At 47.7% G+C, this 10951-nt stretch overlaps 1 protein-coding gene across 6 annotated transcripts in view; it reads right to left on the bottom strand.

Moving 5' to 3' along the window:
• LOC111857386 (unconventional myosin-IXAa-like) overlaps positions 1 to 10951 on the bottom strand; it is a 101575-nt gene that overhangs the window by 3096 nt on the left and 87528 nt on the right. For 4 of the 6 annotated variants that reach the window (XM_072698483.1, XM_072698484.1, XM_072698487.1 and 1 more), the window contains 11 exons: positions 10810 to 10921; positions 9774 to 9835; positions 8855 to 9047; positions 7363 to 7491; positions 6702 to 6807; positions 6483 to 6614; positions 5580 to 5703; positions 3082 to 3135; positions 1543 to 1560; positions 962 to 1164; positions 18 to 160 (listed from right to left, as the gene is read on the bottom strand). In XM_072698483.1, coding sequence (XP_072554584.1) covers positions 18 to 160; positions 962 to 1164; positions 1543 to 1560; positions 3082 to 3135; positions 5580 to 5703; positions 6483 to 6614; positions 6702 to 6807; positions 7363 to 7491; positions 8855 to 9047; positions 9774 to 9835; positions 10810 to 10921 — 1276 coding nt within the window. The remainder of the gene's footprint in view (positions 1 to 17; positions 161 to 961; positions 1165 to 1542; positions 1561 to 3081; positions 3136 to 5579; positions 5704 to 6482; positions 6615 to 6701; positions 6808 to 7362; positions 7492 to 8854; positions 9048 to 9773; positions 9836 to 10809; positions 10922 to 10951) is intronic. The other 2 variants (XM_072698485.1, XM_072698486.1) reach the window with 1 other exon arrangement.

Genomic DNA, 10951 nt, shown 5'->3' with positions numbered 1-10951 from the left:
ATGTGCAGTCCACTCACCAGAGAGGTCCAAGGCTGCTCCCTCCACGACCGCATCAAGGTTCTCCGAGCTGACTGCTGTGACGAAGGAGGCTTCTGATTCCATGGTCTCTTCGTCTGAAGCCCGGGGTTCCAGGGCGAGCATGTCAAATGTCAGCTCCTCCCTGTGGACAAAGGACCGCAGAGACTCACAGTCTCCCCATCCTTCAGTGCCATTTTACAGTACCGTACACAGCCCACACAACATCCCCTGCATGCACACAACCTTGTGCCACTGATATTCAAGCTAACTTATGCAATTGGGCATTGTTTAATACTTTAAATTCGTACAGAGAAAACACTTCCTCTGCCACCTTGAAAAAATTCCTCAGAAAGTGCCGTTTCCGCTTGTAGCTCAAGTGGCCTTGTGAGATAGCATAGAACTTTGGAATTTTGCAGAATGTAGTATGTTATCTGGGTACCACTTCCCTACTGTCTCATTCATACTGAGGATTTGGACATACTGGTCACATTACATACTATAATTTGCCTACTACATAGCAAACAATTATGTGATTTCTGCTGCACCCACAAACACCTGTTTTTCGACACAGACACACTCACTTCCTGATTAGACACATGCACAGACACTCACTTCCTGTATACAGACATGCACAGACACTTACATCCTGTTTACAGACATGCACAGAAACTCACTTCCTGTTTAGACATGCACAGAAACTCACTTCCTGTTTAGACATGCACAGAAACTCACTTCCTGTACAGACATACACAGACACTCACTTCCTGTTTACAGACACGTACAGACACTCACTTCCTGTTAACCAACATGCAGTCAGCTTCTGTTTACAGGCACACTCAGACACTCACATCCTGTATAGACATACACAGACACTAACTTCCTGTTTACAGACACGCATAGACACTTACTTCCTCTTTACAGACATGCACAGACACACACTCACTTCTCCCGCTGCAGGCCTTCTATCTGCACCATCAGCAGCCTCTCTTCCTGCTGCAAGGCGGCTTGCTGCTCTGTCAGCTCTGCTCCTCCACTGGCCTCCTCGGCGCTGCTGTCCTCCGCCTTGTCCCCCCCACTGCACGCTGAGCGTGGGCTCATGGGCGGCGACGGCGTGCGGTACATAGCCCTGCGCAGCCGCACCTTGCCCTGTCACACACACACACACACAAATGATTTATTTTGCATAAACACCTTAATCCCCATAAAATTCAAAACACCGAATACAGCACAGTTATAAAGTCACACTTTCCCATCAAAAATGACAAAAAAAAAACACACACAAAGTCACTTGAAAAACCCTTCAGCATTTTTTTTGGGTTAAAACATTGTGTTTATGTCCCTATTATTGTGAATGTGGTGGGGGGGGGGGGCATTTAACTATGGAAAACAACTCCGATGCATGACAGCTTCCTTCAGAAGGAGGCTATAGATGCCCCAGTTTGACAGAAATCACACAGAACCAGGACATGACACCACCTCAGCTTGAAAGCCACACACAGAACGTCACAGACAGGCACGTTTTACCTTCTTAGCTGCATTTGGCTGCACGTTACCAAACAGGAAAAAGCAAAGGAAAGAAACAGAAGGGGTTAGAGGGACCAAAAAGCCTGGGCCGGTGCAGGATGAGCAGACATGCACACACTGCACACACTGCACACACTGCACACAGCGTGCACACTCTGCGGACGCCTGCGTCAGAGTCACCAACTGCAGCAATCAGGGAACACCTACTCACTGAACTTCCTGTTCCTGAAATTAATCTCCCCTCATACCATACTGGGTGAGGTCTTTCAGTGTGCGGTCTCTCCTCAAAATGAAACACTAAGACAAACTACTGTAAGATGCCATGTTGCCTGTCCATGGTAAATTAACCCATTAACTAAAACAAAATAACTCACTTCCTGTTTAAGGTAGACATCTACTTCCTGTTTAGAGACACACATGTTAATATACTATATATATCATGTTCATATTTTATAGATGTAATTAAAGTAATTAGATATAAACATTACATCTATATTATATTAACAAGCTCCTTACCAAAATGTTCTGAGTGGGCATAGCTATCTGAAAGAATTCTGCTTGTATAAATATTAACAATACAAATAACAAAATAACACGCACAAAAAAAGAGGACATAAATGAATGCATGTCAAAATACAGAATACAGATGACAGGTGTCGTTACATTCTACATAAAAAAACAGGAACAGACCACAAATTAAAGTCAAATTTGAAAAATATTATGAGCCTTGTTTTTACATTGAAGGACCCCACAGGGGACCACCCCAATTTCTCAACCATATCCCATCATTTATTTATTTATCTTTATTTAGCAGATGCTTTTGCCCAAAGCAACATACATGTGAGTGTCAGAGAGCAGAGTCACACAGTATCCTTGAAGCAAATTGGGGATGGGGTCTTGCTCAAGGGCCTAATGATATCACTCTGCCGACCAAATGATTTGAACAGGTGACCTTCTGATCACAGGCACAGAGACCTAACCTACTGAGCCACACATTGCCCCATCACTAGGTTGGCTTGAGGATCAGAGTGGTCCTCATTCAGCCATCAAGCAGTGCTGTCATTGACACGCCTTTGTGGCCTTGTGGATCGTTCTGGAACACTAGACCTGGCCACTGCAGAACTGAAGATGAACCAAAAAACCTGAGGGCCTCCTGTGTGGTCAGGACCTTACAAAGATCTGAAAAAACAAGACGAGAGCATGGCCAGACGAGGACAACGGTTGGGACAACTTGCAGACAATGTTAGGATGAAGGTTGATAGATGCCAAGGGACTTTGTTACTCTCAAACCAGCCTAACCGGCCTGCGCAATGCCTTCCTAGGCCATATGTGTGGTGGAGGCCAGTTGAAGGCTTAATCTTACTAGCTAAGAAAGGGACAGGTGGGGTTTAATTACACAGTCTCCAGGAGGAAACTCATTTGAGGACAACAGTATCCCTGGCATGACAGACGTGGTGACCAATAACAGTACATAGATGATGATCTGAGTATGACTGAGTATGGCTGATCATGGCAGGGTGCTACACCAAGCATACCTACCGGGACGCTACTTCGGGTTATGTTCCTAAACCTAACGGCAATTAGTACAGGTTTCTGGATTAGGAGAAGAATGAGGGAGAAGGTTAGGGGAAAAGGAGAGAATGGAGTTATTATTCAGCTGCAGACTCAATAAATGAATGAGGAGACCCAGTTCTCTTATTAAGCTCAGGTGTCTTGGTCAAGGGTCCACTTCAACAAGCCTTTAGAGAGTTTCATGAAGGTTTAGGCCCATGAGTCGAAGGCCTACAGAGGCCACCAGATGGACTGCGGCTTCTCCCTTAGCCTATCATGGGTTGTTATGAGTCACCAATCACCGCAGTCTTAATACACAGTTGGGGACTAATAAACAGCAGCACATCACACCAATGAGACAAGACTCCTCACCCAATGGGGAATATTGGAACCTGAGGGACAAGAATCTAACAATCCACTGGCTTTCATAGCAGCAAAAGAGGCACTTTAACAAGGTCTGTCACTGAAAACAGACAACTCCGATGACTGAAGACCCCATAGAAGAAAATCCAAAGACCCAATGCTGTACAGCCCATTGTCACCTTTGTTTCCAGACATTCGCTAAGGTCGACATAAAAGGAACCTCCCCCTCAAAGTTTTTTAGGTGCATGAGAAGATAAAAAGACAACAGAGGGGAAGTGGCTGCAAGGGAGTTTAATTTCTCAGAAATTGCAGAGCTATACCACAGACTGGGATGTAGGAGAACCCATTGCATGACCCTTGGGATTTGGGAGAACCCTTTGCATTACCCTTGGGATTTGGGAAAACCCTTTGCATGACCCTTGGGATTTGGGAGAACCCTTTGCATGACCCTTGGGATTTGGGAAAACCCTTTGCATGACCCTTGGGATTTGGGAGAACCCTTTGCATGACCCTTGGGATTTGGGAAAACCCTTTCCACAACCCTCAGGGTATGGGAGAGCCCATCCCATTGTGAAAGGAATGTTCCAGTAGGGCCTGGGAAGAGATGCATAGTGGGATTGCTGTCAGTGTCTTAAACCTTTGGCAAGAAGAATGTATATGTGTGTGTGTCTGAAATCAGGAGCTGAAACTGCCTGTTTCAGAACCTCGTCTGCTGACAAAATGGGACATATTACATATCCAGCTCAGTGTTGCAGAGGAAGATAACGGGAAAGCAGTCAGAAAGACTGAACGGAGACCATCAGGCTATATAAGACTATATTTACTACATATTTGCAATATTTACCCATTTAGAGGATCATATGGCCTAATGTGTAATGAAATAAATGAATGGACCAAATATATCATGAGATATGGGTAGTTTGATTTGCTTGATTGCGTAGTTTGATTTGCTTGATTGCGTAGTTTGATTTGCTTGATTGCATAGTTTGATTTGCTTGATTGCACAGTATTGTTTAATTTGGGGACATTCTATAAGGGATTAGCGAGGGTGGGGTGCAACAAGTGGCAACAGGCTGACTGTTCATGAGCCTAAAGTGATGCAGAGGTGCACAAGGTCATCACCTTTAAGGTCATCACGCACTCTGTAAGCAGACGAGAGCCACTGTCTTGATCAAGGGGATAGATGATTGCCTTTTAAAGGGAGTTGTAGAAATTCATAAAACCTGGGCATTTTCTATGCTTGGGGTTCACTTCTCTGGACCCTCAGGATTTAGGTAAGCTCTTCCCATGACCCTTGGGATTTGGGCAAAATGTTCCCACGATCCTTGGGATTTGGGTGAGCCCTTCCCATGACCCTTGGGATTTGGGCAAAATATTCCCACGATCCTCGGGATTTGGGTGAGCCCTTCCCATGACCCTTGGGATTTGGGCAAAATGTTCCCACGATCCTCGGTATTTGGGTGAGCCCTTCCCATGACCCTTGGGATTTGGGCAAAATATTCCCACGATCCTCGGGATTTGGGTGAGCTCTTCCCATGACCCTTGGGATTTGGGCAAAATATTCCCACGATCCTCGGTATTTGGGTGAGCCCTTCCCATGACCCTTGGGATTTGGAAGAGCCCTTCCCATGACCCTCGGGATTTGGGTGAGCCCTTCCTATGACCCTCGGGATTTGGGTGAGCCCTTCCTATGACCCTCGGGATTTGGGTGAGCCCTTCCTATGACCCTCGGGATTTCGGTGAGCCCTTCCCACGACCCTCGGGATTTCGGTGAGCTCTTCCCATGACCCTCGGGATTTCGGTGAGCTCTTCCCATGACCCTCGGGATTTGGGTGAGCTCTTCCCATGACCCTTGGGATTTGGAAGAGCCCTTCTCATGACCCTCGGGATTTGGAAGAGACCTTCTCATGACCCTCGGGACTTGGGTGACACCTTCCTATGACCCAGGGGATTTGGGAGAGCCCTTCCCATGTCCCTCAGGATTTTGGCGAGCCCATCTTATAACCCTTGGAATTAGAAAGGGCCTTCCCACAATGCTCAAAATGTGTGAGAGCCCTTCTTAGACCCTTAGGATTTTGGTGAACCCTCAACATGTACCAGCTGATTAAGGTGATCCTCCTTACCATGGACCTCCGGATGAAGTTGAGTCTGGTCCTGGCCTTGTTCTCAGCAAACTCGAGGCTGCTGATGTCCCTGAGGCGGGCCTTGTACTTGCTCATCTGCTCACAGATGATCAGTTCCACACACCTGCAGCACCAAGAACCATCCAAAGTTGAGTTAACCTTGTTCACTCCAAGAACCTGGCCCAAGACCCACAGAGCATGTGCACACATGTGAAATATTCATCAGATAAGGTTATTACGTTACAGAAGCAATTAATGTATTTTTTCCCCAGGTTAAAAAAGCTTTATTGAAAGACAAAGTGTTTGAATTGATATGATTTTTTGTAGGCCAGGGTGGGGCCCAGCCATGTGCCCTGTGCTGCCTGGGACAGGCTTCAGACCCCCCCCCCCCCCCCAACCCTGACCAGGATCCGCAGTTAGGAGATGGATACATTTTTCTAGGCCTACATTTCAGCATTTAATAAACAATGCCTTGATAGGCTAATGGGAGCCATTCCTAATGATGTAACCCTCCGTGACAATCACTACAAAAACAGGCAGAACTGCCCAAAAAAGGCTGGGAGATCCTGTGCCATAACATAATGCCTCACAGCACCCCTGAAGTCCACATTATCATTCAGTAACTGTGCCCAGTAAATCCGGCTTAATGTAGTAACATTGTTCTAACCAGGGTCCTAGAATAATCAGTGTAATATGGTAACTCAGTATAGGGTACAGGCATCAATAAACCCGGAGTAAAAGCATAACAAAGTATAGCTGCAGATCCCATTCTGATGCACTAACCCAGTATAATACCGGAGCACGATAATAAACCTACAGACCCGTTCAAGGTCCGAGTTGGTCGAGTTAAGAGTTCCAAGGTTCTACTGTGTATGAGGAAACCCAAAAGCAGTGGGCACTCACGCCGTGGTCTTGCTGATGTCCTGCACACTCTGCAGCGGATCGATGGAGTCGGGGCAGCGCAGGATGCAGGGGGCGAAGACGATGGCCAGAGCATTGGCCGACATGCGGTTGGTCTCTTCCTGCAGCACGATCCTGTAAGACGCAGATGGGGCGTGTCACCGTGCATGCCCCGCCCACTAGGCCCACCCCAGCCCCTTCATATACCCTGTATCACCACACCTGACCAGGTGGAACATCAGACGCTCTAGAGTGCTCAGGTGAGTTCTGCTCAGCTGGTCGATCATAGAGTACACTCCTCGGATCATCTCCTTCTTGTCCTGCAAACCTGAGCGGACAAACATCCAGAAAAATATCAGCACAGTGTGTCAGTGTAGCACTATATCCCGCTACATTTTTATGTAGCTACCCTTCCAGTCAGAATTATGAATTATTATCTTAATATAACTCCCTTTGCCTGCTCAGCTATAACTGCCCCTGTGAGACGGATAAAATTGCAAAATTAATTGAATACGTGACTACAAGGACAAACTTCACAATATCTACATCTGTAATTCAATGGGAACAAATCAGAGACATTAATATAAATTATATCATTATTAGTTTCAGTTTTTCTCTATGAATATATAATTAATATAGGTGCAAGCAGTAATTACAAAGCCCAAAGATTTGTGGAAAATCCTGGCTATTGTTGGCATGAAAATCTGAGGGGGCAGCTAACAATTATACAAAACTATAATGTATTAACATAATTGCATGTACTGTGACTCTGTACTGGATAAAGCATTTATGGAACACTCATGCATGGACACTCAAACATAACCATGATAATTACTACTCCTATTAAACAGAGGAAAGATCATATTGGCACCCATATGCCCACCCATAGCACGGAGAAATTCCTCATAGAGTTCGAAGGTTAGGAGCGGGTTTGGTAAGTCTCGCAGCCACTGCTTAAAAACACTGGCGATGACGTGGATGTTGTAGTCGTCTAAGTTGGTGCTGTTGACATCTGAGGGATGGAGGGACACAGATGAGGAGGGAATCCAGGATCCCCATGCCCAAGCAGGGATAAGACCATCCTGTGCAGTGTGCCTGTTCCCCAGCCAGAATAAGACCACCTTGCTCAGTGTCCCTGTTCCCCAGCCAGAATAAGACCACCTTGCTCAGTGTCCCTGTTCCCCAGCCAGAATAAGACCACCCTGCTCAGTGTCCCTGTTCCCCAGCCAGAATAAGACCACCCTGCTCAGTGTCCCTGTTCCCCAGTCAGAATATGACCACCCTGCTCAGTGTCCCTGTTCCCCAGCCAGAATAAGACCATCCGGTGCAGTGTCCATGTTCCCCAGCCAGAATAAGACCACCCTGCTCAGTGTCCCTGTTCCCCAGCCAGAATAAGACCACCCTGCTCAGTGTCCCTGTTCCCCAGCTAGAATAAGACCACCCTGCTCAGTGTCCCTGTTCCCCAGCCAGAATAAGACCATCCTGTGCAGTGTCCATGTTCCCCAGCCAGAATAAGACCATCCGGTGCAGTGTCCATGTTCCCCAGCCAGAATAAGACCACCCTGCTCAGTGTCCCTGTTCCCCAGTCAGAATAAGACCACCCTGCTCAGTGTCCCTGTTCCCCAGCCAGAATAAGACCACCCTGCTCAGTGTCCCTGTTCCCCAGCCAGAATAAGACCACCCTGCTCAGTGTCCCTGTTCCCCAGCCAGAATAAGACCACCCTGCTCAGTGTCCCTGTTCCCCAGTCAGAATAAGACCACCCTGCGCAGTGTCCCTGTTCCCCAGCCAGAATAAGACCACCCTGCTCAGTGTCCCTGTTCCCCAGCCAGAATAAGACCACCCTGCTCAGTGTCCCTGTTCCCCAGCCAGAATAAGACCACCCTGCTCAGTGTCCCTGTTCCCCAGTCAGAATAAGACCACCCTGCGCAGTGTCCCTGTTCCCCAGCCAGAATAATACCACCCTGCGCAGTGTCCCTGTTCCCCAGCCAGAATAAGACCACCCTGCTCAGTGTCCCTGTTCCCCAGCCAGAATAAGACCACCCTGCTCAGTGTCCCTGTTCCCCAGTCAGAATAAGACCACCCTGCGCAGTGTCCCTGTTCCCCAGCCAGAATAATACCACCCTGCGCAGTGTCCCTGTTCCCCAGCCAGAATAAGACCAGCCTGCGCAGTGTCCCTGTTCCCCAGCCAGAATAAGACCAGCCTGCGCAGTGTCCCTGTTCCCCAGCCAGAATAAGACCACCCTGCTCAGTGTCCCTGTTCCCCAGCCAGAATAAGACCAGCCTGCGCAGTGTCCCTGTTCCCCAGCCAGAATAAGACCAGCCTGCGCAGTGTCCCTGTTCCCCAGCCAGAATAAGACCAGCCTGCCCAGTGTACCTGCGTCCAATCCTTGTTTGAGCTCCTTGATCTTGTTGGCGGAGCCAGACTTCCGGTAGATACCCTCTGTGTAAAGGCCATGCATCTCGATATAGTTGATCAGCTTCTCCACCACTAATGGCACCACCCTGTCCTCGCTGGTCAGACGTGACACCTCCACGCTGAACTGCCTGGGGGTCATCTCCGGGTCATACTGCCCCGGCACACAGAGACGGGGACACAGATGGATGGACGCATGGAGCAGGTGAGCACGGTACCGCACTATAAATCTTGGGCAGCCAGTCCAACTACAGTGCATATATGGCCAAAAACATGTGGGCATCCCTATTAATTAATAAAATTACCCAATTAAGCCACACCCATTGCTGACACAGGTGTATAACTAAGCACAGTCATGTCATCTCTTGCAACATATATTAGTAGCAGAGTAGGTGGTTGTACAGGAGCGGGGTGACATTCCACATGGCGTCATCATAGGACGCCATCTTTCCAACACGTCAGTTTGCCACATTTCCGCCCTGCTAGAGCCGGCCTGCTCAACCACAAGTGAAGTGACAGTGAAGGTCAAAATGTCTGGGAGCAAGTTCAGCTGGGAAGTGGTAGGACATACAGGCCCACAGAAAGGGACCTGATCACCCAACATTAACATCCAACCTGATTGGGAGCAAATCCCACCAGCCAAGTCCCAACATCCAATTCAAAGCCTTCCCAGAAAAGAGGAGGGCATTGCAACATTGCAACAAAGGGTGGACCAACTTCATATTAATACCCTGCGTTTCGGAATGAGATGTTGGTCAATTTGGCGTCGACATACTTTTGGTCACATATATATATATGCGTGTGTGTGTGTGTGTGTGTATACTTGGTTAACCACTGGTCCTGGAGAACGACTGAACCCCAGGGACCGACAATCACATACCTTTTTACTGCACTTGGCTGTGGTTCTGAGGCAGCATTTCCTGTGGCAGGCAAAGCGACACACTAGAGGGGCAGGGAGAGGGAAGCAAAAGCCGATGAGCAGCCGGAAGCAATTTAGAACATATGCAAATTAAGAGAAACACAATTAAAACTAGTAAGAATTTCTTCTGTTCTCCAAAAAGTTACTGATATCTAGGTGGATGACTAGATGGACGCCGCTTTAGATCCCAAACCTCCCCTCAGGGGCACCGCAGCCATTCCACGTTAAATTTAACCACTTATTTAATTAATTAAACTAGTTTTAAAAAGTCACACGGGTATTGATTAGCTTTATCTGGTGTGTTAGTGGTCGAGTCAAAAAACACGTGGCTGTGTTGGACGGTCGCTGCAAACACTGGGGTGATTTTGCCAGAAGTTTTGAAACGGCTAAGCTGACATCCTGTGACATGACATCATAGATTTTACACCAACATGAAGATCATTTAAGCATCATTATCATTGGCTGCCTAAGTCTTTGCACAGTATTGTAGGGGGCAGAGTGATGTCACCGATTAAGGTTCTTAATCCCAGTGGCTCCTGGGACTGGCCGACAAAAGGACTGGATAAAAGATTTTGTTTAATAAATGTAATGTAAATGTTTGTTTTAAAATGAATAATGCAGCCTGATGCTAAACATTGCACCTTGTGCAGAATGACAATGGATCTGGATGATGCAAAGCTGGGACCTTCACTAAGGGGACCTTCACTAAGGGGACCTGCAGGAGACTACAAGGCTATGTGTGAGTGAAGGGGACCTTCACTAAGGGGACCTGCAGGAGTCTACAAGGCTATGTGTAAGTGAAGGGGACCTTCACTAAGGGGACCTGCAGGAGACTACAAGGCTATGTGTGAGTGAAGGGGACCTTCACTAAGGGGACCTGCAGGAGTCTACAAGGCTATGTGTGAGTGAAGGGGACCTTCACTAAGGGGACCTGCAGGAGTCTACAAGGCTATGTGTGATAACAGAGGGGAGATGGCTTGGACTCCTGGGGACTCACGCTTGCAGACACACGCGCGGTCCATGATCCAGATGAGAGATGAGCAGTATTCACAGTAGGTAGGGATGTTGTACTGCGTGGACTTGAAGATATGGCCGTTGTGTTCCTCCACCTGCAGGGGGCGACAGAGGAATGACCATGA

The sequence above is a fragment of the Paramormyrops kingsleyae genome, chromosome 13 (assembly GCF_048594095.1).
Source record: "Paramormyrops kingsleyae isolate MSU_618 chromosome 13, PKINGS_0.4, whole genome shotgun sequence".
In the NCBI taxonomy this organism is placed as follows: Eukaryota; Metazoa; Chordata; class Actinopteri; order Osteoglossiformes; family Mormyridae; genus Paramormyrops; species Paramormyrops kingsleyae.
Note: the sequence above shows the minus strand (reverse complement) of the source record. Positions and strands in the feature narration are given on the sequence as shown.